Source organism: Vespula pensylvanica, chromosome 4, assembly GCF_014466175.1.
Source record: "Vespula pensylvanica isolate Volc-1 chromosome 4, ASM1446617v1, whole genome shotgun sequence".
Taxonomy (NCBI): domain Eukaryota; kingdom Metazoa; phylum Arthropoda; class Insecta; order Hymenoptera; family Vespidae; genus Vespula; species Vespula pensylvanica.
Genome location: NC_057688.1, coordinates 4522547 through 4542038, shown reverse-complemented (window position 1 = coordinate 4542038; position 19492 = coordinate 4522547). Strand labels below are relative to the sequence as shown.

General features: G+C 34.3%; 1 protein-coding gene across 4 annotated transcripts in view; it reads right to left on the bottom strand.

The window, feature by feature from the left end:
- The window catches only part of LOC122628657 (unconventional myosin-XVIIIa), a 66114-nt gene that overhangs the window by 44963 nt on the left and 1659 nt on the right, over window positions 1–19492 (bottom strand). The window contains exons 1-5 of one of the 4 annotated variants that reach the window (XM_043811141.1): window positions 19024–19469; window positions 18660–18839; window positions 15621–16373; window positions 15075–15542; window positions 4502–4636 (exon numbers count right to left, since the gene is read on the bottom strand). In XM_043811141.1, coding sequence (XP_043667076.1) covers window positions 4502–4636; window positions 15075–15542; window positions 15621–16373; window positions 18660–18794 — 1491 coding nt within the window. In that variant the 5' untranslated portion in view covers window positions 18795–18839; window positions 19024–19469. Of the gene's footprint in view, window positions 1–4501; window positions 4637–15074; window positions 15543–15620; window positions 16374–18659; window positions 18840–19023; window positions 19470–19492 lie in introns of those variants that run through there. The other 3 variants (XM_043811140.1, XM_043811139.1, XM_043811142.1) reach the window with 3 other exon arrangements.

Genomic DNA, 19492 nt, shown 5'->3' with positions numbered 1-19492 from the left:
GTTAAAACGACAAGGGCAGAAGATAATATGTACGTATATTCGGTGTTGATATGAAGTAACAAGAAAATAACAAAGAAATATACGATATAAAACGTTCATTACGAATACTTGTCCACATAAAATAGCCGTAAAAAACAGCTATAAAAAAAAAGAGAAAAGGTATACCACAGTGTCGTTGTCAATTGTCGGATATTTTACTGTAACAAAACACCTCTTTGCATAAAATGTACAGAAAAACACATCATTGAACGATGTACTTGGGAAAGCAGAACTTAGAAAGCTAAGTAATGCAATCATTCAGGGAAAACAAAATTATTTCTTTTTCAACAAAGAACATAATACGAAATGTACATGTACTGTCCATAAAAAATAATTCATATAAATTTTATAAAAATGCATAAAAGCTTTAAGTATCGTCGCTTTTAGGACAAATTTAAATGGCTAATACACCACTATTAACTACGCAGTTCAAATGTCAAATGTTCAAGAAACTAAATGCATGAGTCTCGCATAGTATTACGGATAACGCAAATTTATGCCGACATTACGTCAGAGGTTCATAAATAGCCGACTTCGAACGTATAGAATAGACCTAATATTGATTGAAGTAATCAAAATTTTTTGGATTCTTGTCATTCGTTACAATATAATTACCGCTTTTATATATATTGTCTTTCTTTCCTTAAACTTTTCAAACACGACTAAATGAAACAGTAACGAATGCGTGTCAAATTTTAATGGAACAATTCGATATGTACAAAGAGGTAAAATTAGTACAGTTATTTGCAATAATCAATGACAAACGTCGATAATAATTTATAACATTTTTTTATTACTTACAGTCTCGTTTAAGATCATTCTAGGACGTTAATGATCAATTTTGAAATGTCGACGTTTGACACTTGCCGCACGTGTGCTCGGCGAGAATGGGAAAAAAAAAACAACAAAAGAAAAAAAAAGATATAAGAAAAGAAAAACAAATAGAAAGAAACTCGCGTAAAATAAGAGAGATACGTAGTAAATATCGTCTGGATCGACATATTGCAACAGGCATCTGCAATGCACCGGCATCGTGGCTCCGGGCAAAAGATATTTTTTCAACGCTCGATGACGAACGACATTATCGTCTGTACACAAACGACCTGCCCGTCGCAGTTTGCTTTGAGAACTTAGTATATACATAATATAATGATGCTGGAGAACGGTAACGACGTAATCACTTACACGCAACGCGTACTCCGCAATTGTAATTACATAATGCGACATTTACGTACGATGTTGCTGCATAATAAACTGCTACATACGTGTTCAATCCACAAGGAATGAGAAAAATAATGAACATTAGGACTGAAACGATAATCGTAAAATATGAACATTAGCAGTTAACCGAATGAACAATGAAATGAAGGAGAAGCGAGGCAAAAGAGAAAAATCAAGAAACAAATCAACTTTCTTATACGTCCGAAGAGACCGACCGCACCCTATTAAACGATGCGTCCATTTTACACCAGCCTAGAACCTTGAACGATCTATGTTATGCCGCATGAATTCCTCGACACGCCCGACAAGAATTCGTTTCTTTAATTTACTTTCGAAGGAAATTATGATGCATACCGAGTGATCGTATCTATATGTAATAGTTAGGAATAATAACAGTTACAGAACTTCATTCTCATTAAAAAAAAAATAAATGCGAATAATATCTCAAGAATTCTCAAGAATGCGACAATGTGATAAAAATGATTTTCAAAAAAGAAAAAAGAATAACAATTCAAGTACGTGCATAAAATATATTTGATTTGATTTGAAATAAGAAGAATCGAAGAAAATTCGAGAATCTTTCTGCTATAAAGTAATCTGAATATAGTTTTGAATCAATAGCAGCAAGTTCATTTTCATTGGAGAGACACCGAGAACGTCCACTAGAGAACGTTACCGTCACGCATAACATTACACGCATTACACGCGTTCGGTACCAAAGTGTATAAGTACCGACCTTACCGACACTCGGTAGAACAAACGATACCATTCTCTCTGAAGTTAGTATACCACCAGTATCGATGCGACCCGATCACCTCGTGAATATGAACCGGTCTATTCTTCTCCGATACGTCGTATGATGCAGTATAATCGCTTTTACGTTCTGACTAATCATTAGAAAACGTCTGTGTTCTGTTCACTGCTTCAAAGAATGTTCTAATGTTCAAACAGTCGATCAAACGTTTGAAATTTCTCGCGTAATTTTTTAACCTACGAACGAATTTCACGGATGACCGAAACCGCCATTTTTCTCATCTCGCAACTTGGAATGTTATTATTTCCCAAATGCATAAATATACGAACGCGATGAATATTTTCAGATGAAAATAAAAGTAGCACAAATGTCAAGGATCCAAAAGGATTCCTCTATCTCCATAATCATATTTTTATTGTATTACATAAATTCTTGCAACGATCCTATCTTCGTGTTCTTCTTTTTTCTTAGAAACGAGCTTGTACCAAGCCCAAACGTTGGTTCATGCTAACGGTCTAAAGGTTAAAGGAAAGAAGCTAGTGAAAAGGAACACAATAATAATACAGCCAACTAGTTTCCTCATTGGGATCGACTTAACGATCGATACGTTACGCATGAGAAAAGGGAGAGAGAGAGAGAGAGAGAGAGAGAGAGAGGTGGGGTTAAGAGGGAGAAGAGAATTAACTTGTACAGCTGCACCGGTGAAAAGCAGTCGTCTCTTGAGAGACTACAAATGGTGCGAGTTTGGCCATCGTTCGTTGCTCCATTCAAAACTGCACGACGCACGTACACATATACCACTCTAGATATAAAGAGTAAAACGTCATGGGAAAGAAATGATAAAAGAACGTCAAGACAACCGGTTTTTCATCGTAAAGATCGCACACGATGAAGACGTAACGAACGAATAATATATCTTCGCAGTAAAGTGATAATGGAAGATCATTCGCGATCGATGTAACATGAAATTATTGACAGGCCTTTGATCTTCGTTAATGACGTTACACGAGCCGACGATCCCGTGTCAACGAGAACGTGGAATGTACCGTACGACAATTTAATTTATTAACGGCATTTCAAAAGCCCGCAAGCACTATCACTCTCCCCTATCTCGCTATAAATCAACCCCATTTGCTCGTGGATCGTGGATTAAGGGTGGAACATTGACGATTCGCGAGAAATTTTCAAGTACTTTCGACGTCGCATCCTGTCTGCGACTAAAATCAATCGGAGTTATGTACGTAGTGAATGAATGTCTACGTGTCGGGACATTCAATCAATATTTAATAACGAATGAGTTTGTTCAGATTTAAATGATTGTTCCAATATTAAATTCTCAATTTAATAATTACAATTAACCCAAATGAAAAGTAAACTTCGATCAGATTAGATTTAAACATGGAAAGTCTGATATAATTGTTTGCAAGTTAAACGCTACGAATGAAACAGTGCAACGTGGATCCCATTGTTAATACCGATGATTATATATCGACCCCAGTTGTTATATCTTATAAATAACGCCATATTCGAATGATTTATAATGAAACGAAGGACGCACGATGAACTTTAAACACTTTCTGTCATATTGACGTTCCGAGTTGCAAATCGTCTGAAATACGATATAAACGAAAATCTTTCTCTCCCTCCCTCTCTATCTTTCTTTCTCTTTCTATCTTCGTTTAGCTCCTACAAATAAATAAGTGACCAAGATAGCGAGGTTCTTTCCTCTTCATTACACGTACATTCTTATATCAGTATTACGTCCGTTAGCTTCAATGGAAACAAAGCGTTAAAGTACGAAGAAGTCGGGATGTGTACCGTTATGCGATTACTATGCCACTGCGTCGTTCTAGAGAATGTGGGTGGAAAGTAAGCACCTCTATGATATCTCTCTCTCTCTCTCTCTCTCTCTCTCTCTCTCTCTCTCTCTCTTTTTCTCTCTCTTTCTCTATTTCTCTTAGGAATTTCGATATATATGTATACCCTATTTATTGTCTCCTTCACTCTTTATTTAACGAATATAGGAATATACATTATCCTTGTCTAAAATTGACACCATGATCGGACATAAGTCGACGACTTAACAAAAATTGTATTCCGCACAATTGACAATTCCTATTCTACTGCTCTTACAGTTCTTATTTTACTAATAGAAACAAAACTAAAGTTTCCACAAATTGGACAAAATGTCGATATGATCGAATACGAGTTAAAAGCAACGATCAAATTTTATAGCGTAATCGAGAAATATCTTTTCGAGGTTTGAAAGAATTCTTTTACTCTAAGATCGATCGTCAAATAATTTCAAAATGCTTTTCCCGAAAAAAAAAAAAGAAAAAAAAAAGAGGAAAAAACTCGTAATATCGTCCGTAATAGGTAAAGAATCTTTTAAACGTTTCGTTCGGAGTTGAAAAATCAAGTCTTCTAATTTAAATAATGAAGGTGTTGGGCAGAGAAAGGAGGCTACTGAATCGATCGAAGACTTACCGTATTCTGATGAAACCGCAGGCTACCGGATCGACGGAGCGTGCCACCGCGAATATTCGCAGGTGCCAGCTCGACTTGCTGGCCGTCGCTTCCACCTCGTCTTGAGAGCTCTGATAGTTCCGCGACTGGTTGCACCTGCGAATCATAAGATTTTTTTTCTTTAACGCCTCGAACGATCTTGTCTTGCCCGTAAGACGCCAACGAAAAAGTTTTATTTCATTGATCTTATCCGGTCTACTTATAAAAATTGTCATAAATCTTCGATTATCATCAACAACTACATCTGCATAAGATGATAGCATTATCTGGAATGTAAACGTTCGAAAATAACTCAGGACGAGCTTATATCTCTTTCTCTCTTTCTCTCGAATCGAGGCCGAGTGCATCTACACCCACGTGCTCTTGACCTACGCACGAAGGTCGTCACGAATAATGCTGGCAACTATCACGAGTAATGCTCTTTCGTTATATGTACGTATGTATGTATACACATGCCCATAATACTCGAAAGGATCCATTCAAAAAGCAATGTCTTAAAAAAAATCAAACCAGTCGTATGCATCATCACGATTCTCAATATGTATGGGTATGTATGACGAGAGTATATAAGTATAAGTCATAGGTAATTTATACTTTTTCAAAGATATATATTTATTTCATTGTAACGCTTTAAAAATATGAGCTGTCATCTTTCAAAGTGGTATTCAATCGAGAAAAAAAAATGAAAAGTAAAAAAAAGAAAGAAAGAAAGAAAGAAAAAAAACGACCGAATTTAAATACAGATCAATATCTTCTTTTTATTATTCATGAAAGAGAAAAAAAGATCGTGCTGAACCACTTTGAAAAATTACTCGAGTTAATAACGAAGTAGCTAATACAAAATTAAACCAAAACTACCAAGGCTTCTCTACTACAGATCAATGTCCTCCTTTTCTTACTTATTATTAGATATTAAAAGAAACTGTTCTTTGAAACGCAGACATTGAAAAATAACAATTATATATAATTAAGTCATCACTTATAAACGATATCAAGCTATTTGACGTAACTTAAAGAACGAATAATTTTTTACCGCTTACTGTGCTTTCATTTTGTAATTTAAATCGGACATGAAATTGAATAAACGTAGGTGTTCGATGACTTATGAACAGTAGTATGCGTACACGCCTTTTTTACGCATCGAGATTAACACACGCGTGTCGTGATAGGTCGTGCGTGTCCCTCGAGTGAGTGAGTAGTGAGTGAAGTGAATGAAATGAGTAAGTGACTGACTGACTGAGTGAGTGAGTGAGTGAGCGAGCGAGCGAGCGAGCGAGCGAGTGAGTTAGTGAGTGAGTAAGTGAACGAGTACACGCACGCACGAGTCTGTCTGCATGTCGTGAAAGAGCACGTAAGCAGTACAGGAAGCAGGATGTTGACGAAGAATGAAAAAGAACTGGAGGAGAAGGAGGGGAAAAGGTCTTTCGACGGTCGCTACGACACCAAATGCACGCGTAAGTTTATGCGAATCGCGTGACGAAAAGGGGACCAGACCAAAACCTAATGTCTCATGAATTTGAAATCTCATGGATTCGAACGAATTATTTTTTATTTATTTTTTTTTCTCATTTCTCTCGGGCGATGAGGTATAATTCGTAACTTTTCTTTCTTTTTTTTTTGTTTTTCTTTTACTTTTTTTATTCCATTTATTGTCGCTTCGATCTACGATATCAATGGCCGCTTTTTTACTCCAATCGTATTTATTAATTGTTACAGGTAATTAATTAGTAGTACGTAATTCGGAAGCAATCAATATTTATATCTTAAATTTGTCATGTAATTATTGAAATTGTAATTATTGAAAAAGTATTGATCAAAAGTCGTCTTCGTTTATTTATTATTATTGTAAGATTAAGTTAAGAATAAAAATAATGACAAGTAGATTTCATGTATCCGTGATTATTGACGAATCAGTTGAAAACAGATCAATAAATCGTAAAGTTATTTCAATTCGTAGACTCGACAAAAATTGCATATTTTTCTAGTTCTTTTATCTTTTTTTTTTTTTTCTTTTTTCTTTTTACTCTTCTTGATAACTGCAAATATATTTAACCTATTAACACGCATATGAGATATAGTATTTATACGTTTAATAACGCAAGAAAGAGACATATTTTTATATTCCTACTTCAAGATAAAGCTTATCATCGAACAAATATGTTTTAACGTTAACCTTGAAACTAAAATGTATATCGGAAAAGAAAATACATTTTTTTTTTTTTTAATACATATATTTGTATTTAATATATATATATATCGTCGTAAAATGGCTATTAAATTTTTAAAGGATGATTTCGATTGGCCATTTTCGATATACAGGACAATCGACGAAAGAACTCAACAAATTTAACACGGTTGATATAACAAACAAGCGTTCACCGTCTTCTTTTACATTTCTAAGTTTTCTTTGAGGAAGTATTCACGCTATAGACAATCTTCGTTGGAATGTAGAAAGAGTTCTAACGGATGTTTCTGAGTTTTCTTCGAAGATACATTAGTTAAGTTCTTCGATCGTGAAAAAACGAAACTTCGGGATTTATCGGAGAGCCGATCTCTCGGCGACGAGGTGTCTAAATTCCATTCACAGAAATTTTTACCTGTCTTTCTCAAAAAAACAAAAAAAGAAAGAAAAAAAAAGAAATAGAAAAATCAAAAACAGAAAAACGCTTCCCTGAAAAATTGTACGTTAAAAATATATTCATAAATATAAAGTAAAATAAAAATTAAAGATTTCATATATATGTATATGCGTGTACCAAGTTAACAAAATTGGTGTCAAAGTGAAAGATAATTTGTTAAAAATTATACGTTCAATGTGATTGTTAATTTGTAAGGAACAAAATGAAACTATCGAAATATCAGGATAAGATAAAGGATCTAAAATATTATACTGAGCGAACAAAGATAACGCAGATAGGATATGACATCAACAAAGCTTCGATATATCATATCGCTTTTGTAAATAATGTTAAAGATAATAGATAATCGCCTTCTGTGTAGGCGCGCGTACGTCTGTATGTTTTGAATTTTCTAAATTCTGAGAGTTTTCCTGGAATTACGAGAGGTGAACGATGATAAAGATTAAACGCTTGGAAAACTTAGAAGAACAATAATCGTGCAATCGTGTAATCAAGGATGATCACAATTTTGCGAGAACACGCGATTTAGCCGCAAAGAATTCGAATCATCTGTCAAATCAATTAAACGAGTAAAAAGATTCCACGGCGTTACGGCCATGTTGTCGAGAAATGAGTCAGCGATCATTCCACGATTGTGGAAGTGAATAATCGCAATTCTCATTCAAAGATCTCGAGTATTATTTAAAATTAATCCAAAAGTAGCATTGCCTATTTCATTAAAAAATTCATCGTTACGATATTCCTTCGGACGAAATTACAAGGCAATATAATGCATTTGCAATAATTAAATCTTTCATTAAATTTTATTCAAAAAAGAAAATAAAAAAGAACCTTTTCCATAATATTTTTCGATTATTTCTACTCCAGTGTTTACCCATAATAATTAATACAAATATTTTTCTTTTCTCGGAGACTTATAAAAGAAGATAAATCGTCCATTAAAGGATTAACGAAAAAAAATAAATAAATAAATAAATAAATAAATAAATAAAAATATGATAACGATTAGATCTTCAAAAATACATACGAATACATAGACAGAACAAGTATCAACTATGATCAGAAAGATTCACAAACGTGACCCGGTGAATTCAGTCGTGCATTAAAGAAAGTAATACGCGATCCAGCACCAAATTTCGCGCTTATCTTTCGACCTGTAGATCCGACAATCATCTCTTGAAAGTATCTCGTATTATATATCTCTCTTTTTAGTACTCGAAGTGTATGAGACATGGTCTAAAGCATGACAGGCTCGTTGAATCTTTTTTTCTATAGAGTTTTTGTCAACATATAAAGAGGGTATAAGAGGGGGAAAGGATCCATGGATGCTGGAGAACGATCTTGCTTTCTTGGAAAACCTTCTCTCCTCCCGCTAGTGATTCTACTTGGCCAAGTATAGTCTTATTACGGAACGTGACTCATGATCCCGCTATATTCGGTACCAACGGCAGTGGCAATGAACCAAAAGACGACGACGACGACGACGACGACGACGACAACGACGACGAAAACGATGGCCTCTTGGAAAACACCGTTTCTTTTCCTTTCCTCTTTCTCTTTTACGTTCTTCTTCACGTAACGATACACCTACTTACGTACGTCGTTGCGTGCATCGAATTGCGGCTATTCGACTTTTTTTTTTTCAAAGTCATTTCGACGTACGAAATAAAACTTTGCACTTTTTTCTTTCTTTATTTCTTTTTTTTTTTTTTTTTTTTTTTTCTAACAAAAGTGCAGAAAAAATACTCGACGCAATAAGAAAAAAAAAAAAAAAGAGAAAAGAAAACAAGGAATACATTTTTCGAATAACGATTAATTTTTCTTTACACGTTTTACTTCCTCTTATTATCTCTGGGATAGAATTTTTCACTTCGGAATTATTTGAGAAAATTAATTCGTGAAATGTTGGACGTGAAGAGAAAAGAGAAAGATTGTGTTACTTTTTTATTTGTATTCTGAGATAAATTGTAAATCGTCAAAGGGATATTTTTATTTAATGATTTTTTTTAACAGTCATTGATTTTGTTGATAATTTTCCTTCTTTTTCGATATCCCGGAATATAAAGACAAAATTAAAATTAAACTTCGTGAATTCATTGATATCTGATTCAACTCGTAACTTGAAAGAAAAACATTACAAGAAGCTTCAAGTATCTATTTACGATCATTGATAAGACGATTGGAACACATATGTAATGTTTACGTTTCTTCAACTACATCTTCGGATATACACACTCATATTTTTTTGTTTATTTGTTTACGTGTTAGAATTTACTAGGAATTTTCTAATACGTGTTTACATCGATTTTATTTTTTCACTTGTTTATTTTTTTTTTTTTTTTTTTCTAAGGATATTCGAATTAATTCATAAATTCCGAGCATCAAATGATACAAAACATCACGTTAATAAGATTCATCGGTCGATTTCAATGTATTATAGCTGATTTAACGGACTTCATGGTACACTTAATGAGATATTAAATCTTCGTATGTGAATGTATGTATGTTTATGTGCGTGTGTATGCTCAAAACAAAAATAAAGAAAGACAACTCGACTTGCTCCAGTAATACTCTAACCGGTTCCTATCTATCACACGATCTACAAAGCTGAATCATTGAATTGGGCCAAGTTACATCTAAACCGTGATTACCGCGAACAAAAAAAAAAAAAAAAAAGAGAGAAAAGAAAAAAGATAGAGACGAAAGAAGTGGAAAAGTAAAAACGAAGTGTGGTGAAATTTCTCGATTACTATCTTAAGATATTACTCGCGATATCTATTAATCTGAAAAATAGTTATGATAAGTAGTTATGCTAAGTAGGATACAAAAAGAGATAAAAGATAATAACACGATTAGCAAAAAATTTTCGTCAGTTGCTAACTTCTTTTTTTTTTTTTTTTTTTTTTCATAGTACGATGCAGTTTTACGATTTTTTTTTATAGGGAAGGAAAAAAAAAGAAAGAAGAAGAAAAAGAATGGACAAAGCCCGAAACACGAGCTACGATGACTGCTCACCGAGGTGAAACTAATGAATGCCCTTTCGAATGGACTAACAACCGGATAAAGTTCCAATTTCTATGATGTCGTGGTTTCGTTCTCTATATACTAAGATTTTTAAGAAAAAAAAAGCTTGACTCTATCACCTGGTTTTTCAGATCTTGTAGATCAATGATTTTTAATATTATTATTATAAAAAAAAATTCATAAATGTATCCATAATCGTGGAATAAAAATTTTTGTCATTACCTTTTCATCAACTATTACCGATCATGATAATTGTTTATCTTTTTTCTCTTTCCAAAAAAAAAAAAAAAAACAAAAAAAAAATACCTCGTCTCAGATATCAATATTCTAAAATATTTGACAGCATTTCTTAGACGATCACTTGATATACGATAAAATAATTGATATTAGCAGTCGATCATCATCATGCGTGTTTTATATAATCTTATAAGAAAACTATGAAAATAATTGAACACTAGGAACTAGGAAAATAGATGAATTTTCATCGTATCAAAATCACGATAAGATATCATATACATATCTGTTATTCATAATTATCTAATTAAAAATCCTTTTAATTACTTCCACTGGTTATATAGATATAAAATGAAAATTAAAAAGAGTCAAGAAACGGTCCGTCACGGTCCAAGAAGAAAATACTCGAGTTAAATGGCTCGTACTCTTTACGATAGAGTGCTCTATAACAAGGAACGTGTCGTAACTTGGCGCCTATTCGAGGGAAACGTAACGAGCGACGTGGAGCATAGCACATCCGCCTCTTTCTCGCGAAATTGTTTACTTTGGCGAATATCCAGAAACATCCGGAGAGTCTCGAGAAAGAAAGAAAGAAAGAAAGAGAGAAATAGAGAAAGAAAGGAAAAGAGAAAGAGGATGACACTCCTCTCTTGCTTTCCCAGTCTTGATTCTTCTTTCCCTTGCTCTTTCTGCATCGGAATAAACAATCGTCATAATGAGGAATTGTGTGTGTACATGATACATACATGTATATGTATGTATGAGAGAGAGAGAGAGAGAGAGAGAGAGAGAGAGAGAGAGAGAAAAGGGGTGGAAGAAGGAAGGAAGACATTATTAAAGAGCATCCAATTCTAAAGAGAAGGGGACGTACCAGACGATTCGTGTTAACTCACGTTTACGCTCTGACGAATCAAAAAATATTAACTGAGCCTGAATGTTATCGAGATAACTAAAAATAAATATTTCCATAACGAATAAAAATTGTTAATTCTCGTCCTACTCGTTTTTCACGCGTGTATCTTTTTTTTTTTTTTTTGCTCTTCATTTTTTACGTGCACATACATCACAAAATTAATTGTGATCGCGTAAACGAAATATTTTATGCGAATATATCGTCGGATCGATTTCTTCTTTCATTGTAATTTTTGAATAATACGATGATCTCTGTACTATTGAATCGTTTTGAAAAATATTTTCATCTTGTTGTTGTTAGTTCCTCACGTCTATTCGCGAACATTATCGATGGAACGATTAGAACAAATAATGTTTACTCTTCCCTGAATGCTTTTCTAATTGACCTATTAACTAAGATCAATGAATGTGAATGCGTGAAATTTATTGAAGTTTAAAAATAAAATGTTATGAATGAATACCAAATAGCTTTGGAAAAATGAATGAATTAAAAAAAATAATCAAAAGATATAGTTTCTCCTTTTTTTATATATATATATAAGCGAAAGATAACTGATTAATAGAGAAATAAAATATTCGTATATAACTCAATTTTTAGTTGTCAAAAAAAAAAAAAAAAAAAAAAAATACACGATATGAAACTTGTAATATAGCTTATAATTAACAAAAAAGTTAATCTTCGTATATGAACAAAAAAAATAAAGTTTGCGACGAAGAAAAAATATAGATATATGAACGTACAAGTTCAAAATTACATGACATTAAAGAGTTAAATCTTCGAGTTAATTTGTCTTATCATTTTTCTTTCATTCGGTTTATAAAAATTTATTCGATTTTAAATAGAGTGCTTTATATATATATATATATATATATATATATATATATATATATATTTTAACCTCCGTATTTTGCACGACACTCACGGAGAAACTTTCATTGAGAGCAAAGCTCCCCCACCCCAGATCAATCCGATTCGAGTCGAGCCATCGAACATTTTCTAGGCATCAGCGATGAGATCAAACGTTTCTCTTACAAATAGAAACAATGAAAGGGTCGAATATTTCATCGATAATCCGATAACGATTGTCCCTCTTTCGAGTATGAAACACGATTTTTCATGCATTCAAATCACCAAAATTAACGGTTTCATTTGAAATATTAATATTCATGATAAATTAAAATCTTTTCTCTTATTCGATATTCCATCGACCGAACCAATAGATTCTATAGAGATTTCTAATTTTTATAGAGTAATCGTATTCGAATGTATACACTAGCGAACACCTTGAATTCCATACAGGTCACTGGTGAACCATACTGAATGTCATTTAAAACACCTGTAACATTTACGTTCTAAAACTAGCAGATCTATTTGTCTATGTACGTACATATTTATGCATAAGGCATCCAAAAAGGGAAATGAAAAAACAATATAAAAAGTATAAAAGATTAATAATCACATTTAAAATTATTAAAGAACGTGCAATCGAAATTATCGTGTTTTCTCCAATTATAAAAAAAAAAAAACAAAAAAAAAACAAAAAAAAAAAAACAAACAAAATTTCATTTTACCGAATAAAAATTGCAATTAACTAACTCATTGATCGATAGTATAATACTAACGAATATTTATAATGATTCTATATACCTCAACAATGTTTTTTCTTTCTTCCCCTTTTAATATAAAATTCAATAATCAATTATTCTCAATGGTCACGTTTAAATCTTAAAATCGTAATCGATACTAAACCTGTACGTATTCTTAAATCGATCTCATCGCTATAATCGCTCTTTTGAGAACTCGGAGGAAGAAAGAGAGAAGATGAAATGAAATGAAAGATGTGGTTAGAGAAACGGCGGGTGGGAAACTCCTCCATTTGCGCAATAAACGTTCAACCAAGCTTCGACCTTTCGACGTTGACTGCATCCATCTTCTCCTCCTTTCCCTCTCTTCCATCTTCCTCCTCCTCTTTTCCTCCCCCTTCTTTTCCCACTCCATTGCGTATCTCTTCGTCAAATATCGCAATCGCGTCCTCACAATTCCGGATCGCAATTACTCGTTACGTGGAAATCGGATGGCGAAAGGGACAGCAAATAGATCTTGGTGAATTTGACTGAAAGGCAATGACCCGGCAATACCATTCGTGCCTTTCCATTAAACTTGAGAGCTCATGATTCCTTATACCGTGGAACTAGGATACCAAAAAAAAAAACTCACCTAACAAGGAAATATGCTAATCCCGGATATTCAACAAATTATTACACTTTTTGGATATGTAAAGACTTTTTTTTTTCTTCAATAAATTTCTTTGCCGCACGTTATTCGATCCAAGGAGACGAAATACATTCTTGAAGCTTCGATCTTTTTCTCTTCTTCTCTCTCTCTTTTTCTTTTTTTTTTTTTTTTTTTTTGATCTTTCATTTCCCCCTGTCAGGATTAATCTCTAAGGTCAAACGTTATTTAAACTATTTGAGAAAAATTTTTAAGTTCATAAATTGTCCAAAAATTGCAATGTATTTTAAAGCGCAGTTATCTCTGATTTTTCATTTATTTGTTTAAAGGGTAGAAAAACTAGTTTTTAAGATGATAATTTCTTTTTGTTTTCACCTTATTGTTTGCGAAAGATGATAGATTTCAAAAAATGTTTAAGACTGATGTTGTTACTTTGAATTCATTATTTTACAATTATATATTTTTATATACTCAAACGAGTCAATATTTGAGAAGTATACATTTTTATTTCACTGGTAAAAAATTAATTAATCATATGAATTCGCATACTCTTATTTTTATTCGTTATGAAATCAGACAATGTCTTCGTTAACCGTAATGTATTTCTTGAAAATGAAAGTTGTTTTATTTATATACACAATATAAATCACTTTCTCGCGTCTATTTATTATCATATATATATATATCCTTTACTTATTTATAATCTTACGTATTATTATAATATACTATTTTTACATTGTACATGTATGAAGTGTGAACATTTTACAATCTCTTTATGCATGTTTTATTATATATAGAAGCTTTTATTATATATAAAAACAGAAAACAATTTTACTTAGCAAAGTACCTGTTATTTCTTCTTGGAGAGCAGGCTTAAGAACATTTTTCATCACCTTCGACTTAAAACAGACAGCATAAAAAATAACGCTTTACTTAGGACATTAATCCCTACATATCCATAAAGTTTCATAACTTTTGAATTTTCGAATCAAATATCCTATCACATAGCCACGCCCAAATTTCTAATGTCTGATATCTCCGATCAAAAGCAAATAAATTGCTCGAAACATCTAATTAAAATAAATAAGATAGTATCATAGACGAAAAAGTTACGAATGAAATCGATTAAAAGAGTCCGATATAAATACGGCTGTTCTTTTTCAATCCATTTATTCTTCAGAATACGAGTCTTTCAGATTTTGAAATACTTTAAAGAGAGCGTAGTCTGTAAAAACAAGCACTTTCGCTCATTGTATGCTAATCCTTCGGACTGAAACGTTCAGAATTGCTGTCAATGCCTCATTAAAAGTTCGTATCATTCATTCCATATTCTCTTTCGTATGCTTTCTGCCTACGTGTTGTTACGTAGCAAAAATGTTTCGATGACTTCATATTTTAACTATGCGATATATTCATTCGATATGTTATGAAAAACCATCGTAATAATACCAACACCATTATTAACTACACTACTAATAAAAAAACAACTTACCTTCACCGTGACACTGCTACCAGATCCTTTGATCAGATCGATGATCTCTTCCCTAGACTTATCATCGACATTGATTCCATTAACTTCGATGAGTCGGTCACCCGGTAGAAGACCAGTATCGTTGTTGTGTTGAACTAGAGTACCAGGTTCAGCAAAAATGACAGGCCTCATTTGCGTAACACCATTGGCAGCACGTTCAACGATGACGGCACGACGCAGAGAAAAACCAAAATCGTTACGAGGGGGTGGTTGTCTTTGGATTGTCAATTCTCGTGGTTCCGGAAGTTCGAGAGGCACGATTTCCGGTAGTTGAAGTTCGACTCCTTGCTCCTCGAAAGAAGCCGAAGATCTCCATCTACAGAAACCCTGAGATTCACCGACCGGTGACAAACTGAACGGTGGGGTGGCAAAACTCGAATTGGTCGTGTCCGTCAAGGAATCAGCCGAAGGACTGGCACTTGTCACAACCTAAAAATGCGAAATCACACGAGATCAAATTTCACGTCGTATTCGTGTCAACGATAAGGATTATCCTTCCGTCTATACCTGCAGCAGCTTCGACTCAGCCGGATGATGATGATGATGATGGTGTTGTTGTTGTTGCTGTTGCTGTTGCTGTTGATGATGCTGTTGATGTTGCTGATGTTGTTCGTGCTGTTGCTGGAGGTGCTGCTGTTGATGATGAAAATGCTGATGATGATGAGAAGATTGTTGAGAAGATACTCGCCAAGATTGCGTTTCCTCCTCGGAAGGGCTGCAGATTTCGTCCTTCGTCAGACTAGCAGCCATGGCACCTAAGCTTGTCGAGTGCGTAGGCGGAACGTTCTGATAGGCTATCACTTCGTTCTGTAGAGTGTTCCTCACCAACAAATTACTGGCCTCTTGATAACCACCTTCGTTCCCGTTCGGTAAAACGATTTCTTCCGAAAGGACGTTGATTGTACCACTGGTGATACTCAATCTTGGCCCTTTTAAAATACCTCTCTTTGGAGGTTTCGGCGGAAGGGGAGGGAGATTCTTGCCAGATTGTCCACCGGCATTTGTCGTTGTTGTACTCAAAGAGGTCAATGATGTCTCCGATGAGTCGCTCTGTGTCAAACCATCAGGCGTTCTCATTGTCCAACTCGAGCCTGTACCACCGCCCACCGTGTTTCCTGTTCCACCCGTCGTGTTCTGCGTGTTCTCCAGTAGATCCCGATCCAAATGAGCAAAGAAGGATGCACTATAGTCCGCTGTTATACCGCTAGGTAGTTTTTCCTTTTCCTTTCTACGTCCTGGTATCTTCAGCGATCTTCGAACCTATCAAAGAAGAAAGAAAGAACACAAAAAATTGCTGCCTTTTTCTTTCTCCCCTTAGCTTTTTTCTTATCAATTGCATAGCATTGATTAAAATTAAAATTACTCGATGAAAAAAAAAGGAAAAAAAAAGGTAAAAAAAAAAAAAAGAAAACAGAATTCAAATATTTAGATACGTCAATTCGAGTAGAAAAAACATTCGGCAAATAATCCTAGTCCTAATTTTTGTTATACTTGTGCAAATTTACGTCTCGTGAGTTAGCATCGTTATCGTTATTAAATGGACAAAAATCAATATAGTACTAGATCATTATAAACAATATTTGCCGATGCAATTGGATTTACGCAAGAAATCCAAATATTTGTTTAGGTGGTGCCAGTCGTTTCACGATTGATCATCAAGTGACGAGTTTATAGTATGCTTACTCACTTATTCACATAATCGTTTCTTCAACGATTATACGATATACTTATCAACGACTCAGGGAACTCGTTTTTACTCTAGAAAAGTTGCTAAGAAGCATTAAAGACGGTTCGCTGCACTTGCGACCTGAACATTCTCCAAATTTCTTGCTCTCTAGATCCGCTTTGACGTGACATTCACGACGTTCTCAAACCGCAACTCTGCCATTGTAACCACGAAAGCGTATCGGAAGAAAAACTTTGTGGAAAGAGTTGATTCGAAAGGCAGCAGAGATTTATCGCGGTTGATAAAAATATGATTTGCTTCTTTTTTTCTCCTTTTTTTCCTTCAAATAATGTTACAATTCACATTTATCATCGAATTACTTTATAATTCACGTGAAAATTACCGATATTAAAACGATTTTGCGGTAAATTTTACACGAAAGTAATACGAATCTGTTGAATATCTCCTTATATTAATATTTCTCATTTACTTCTCTAGATCGAAGAAATTATTATTTTTTGTAATTACTAACAACGAAATTTATGTCTCATTTCTTTTTTCATCTACGTACAATTTTTTGATCCAAGATTATCGCGTTTAATTAATTAAACGTCAAAATTAATGACGTTCGAAAAGCTATTTGTAAAAAAAAAAAAAAAAAAACGTCGTACGAAAGGGATAAAATTCTGATAAATAAATTCGTTAATTGATATCTTCTATCGATTTTACTAAGGTAAGAGAAATTATCAGATAATCGCGCTCTTTCTTATCAATATAATCGATAACGTCAATAGGTCAGTTTAATCTATAATAATAATAATCCACTTCGTTGCAATAAAATATTGATTCGTTGAAAAACACATATCTGTACGTATCTTTCGAAACTCTTTTTATGAAAGAAAAATACAAACGACCTAAATGTAACGCGTTAAACAAGACAGTAAAGAAACAAAGTAATCGGTGATCTTCCGCATGACGCATACGCATCGTCCAACCTGAATTCTACTTCCGTTTAGTAGTAAACTTAGGCGCGGAGTCTGATGCAAAAGATAAAATCGACCGATTCTACGATGGACTCGTTTTATGATTCAACGAAACCGTTTCGCAGACACACTTGTTAAATTCTTTTCTATTGTACGAAAATCATTCGCAATTTTTTTCCACCTTCTTTTTCTTTTTTATTATCATTTTTTTTTTTTTTTTCTTTTCATTTTATAAACGATTTCGATTGTATATCATATCTCTATAACATAAAGATATAGATACTTATCGAAACATTATAAATATTAAAAACAGATGAACATTTATTGTATATAAAAATTGCATAGAACTTTTAATACACAGAATATCCAATCTAAATTTAATCCTTCATTAATATGCAACATAAACAATTTTAACTTCTAGTGAAAGCAAATGCTTAGGAAAGTACAATCGATGAAGTCGAGTCGATAAAGAAGATTCACCCTTAAGGAAGGAGGTCAATCCGAAGAACTTCTACGTAAACATCGCGCGCACGTGTGCGTGTGTGTTAGTGCGCATCGTCCCTCTTACTATCTTTATACAAACACACGCACACACACACATACACACACGTATCATAAAGACGATATCTCATAAATTAAACATACGTGTATTATTTATAAATTACACACATATATATATTTTTATATATTTTGTATATATTTTTATCATAGAGGTCTAACCTGCCTACACATATACATATATACATGCATATACGTATGTATGTATGCATTTGTTACAGATTCCTATCTATATGACTTGTTCATAAACGTATGCAATTCTTAATTATTCATACACGTTTCTATAACAAACTATACTTAATATACCATTTATATGTTTATTGAAACACATTATCTCACCTCATCGAGTCGCAGAAGCTCCTCAGCAGACATACTCCCTCGATCTCTTTTCTTGACATCCTTCCGTTCCTTCTTCTCCCTCTTCCTCTTCTCCTTGTCGTCCTTCTCCGTGGCCTTCTTCATGAAGTTGAACATTTTCTCGCTCACGCGACACCTCAAAGACGATGCACGTTCGACCAGCTGACAAGACGATGGCGACGACGATCACTCACTCACTCACTCACTCGCTCACTCACTCACTCACCCACTCGCTCACTCACTCACTCACCCACTCTTTCTTTCTCTCTCTCTCTCTCTCTCTCTCTTTTTTTTCTCTTTCTCTCTCCTTTCTGTATAACCAACAAACCACAAAGAACGTACTCACCACCGACACGAAGGCAGCGTTTTTCTCACTTCGAAAAATCGCGCGCGACTCGTCATCGACACGCGTCCGTCTTACTACGATGACGACGACGACAACACAACAACGACAACGTCGACGACAACGACGACGACGACGACGACGACGATGACGACGACGACGATGACAACGACGAATACACACAGAGACAAAACACACACAGAGACAGCACCAGCAGCAGCAGCAGCAGCAACAGCAGCAGCAGCAGCAGCAGCAGACACTTAACGAACGAATACATAGAACGCACACAAAATACGCGCATCGACATTGGCTGCTTGGGAGTACTGTCGTTGGAAGGGGATAGGTTGAAGTTGGAAGTGGTGGAGGGGGGGACTGAGGATAGGGTGGGGGGAATAGGATGAGTGTATGGAATCAGTAAAGGAGTATGGCTCGAGCGTGTATACGTGTATGTGTGCGTGTGCTCGTGGTTATG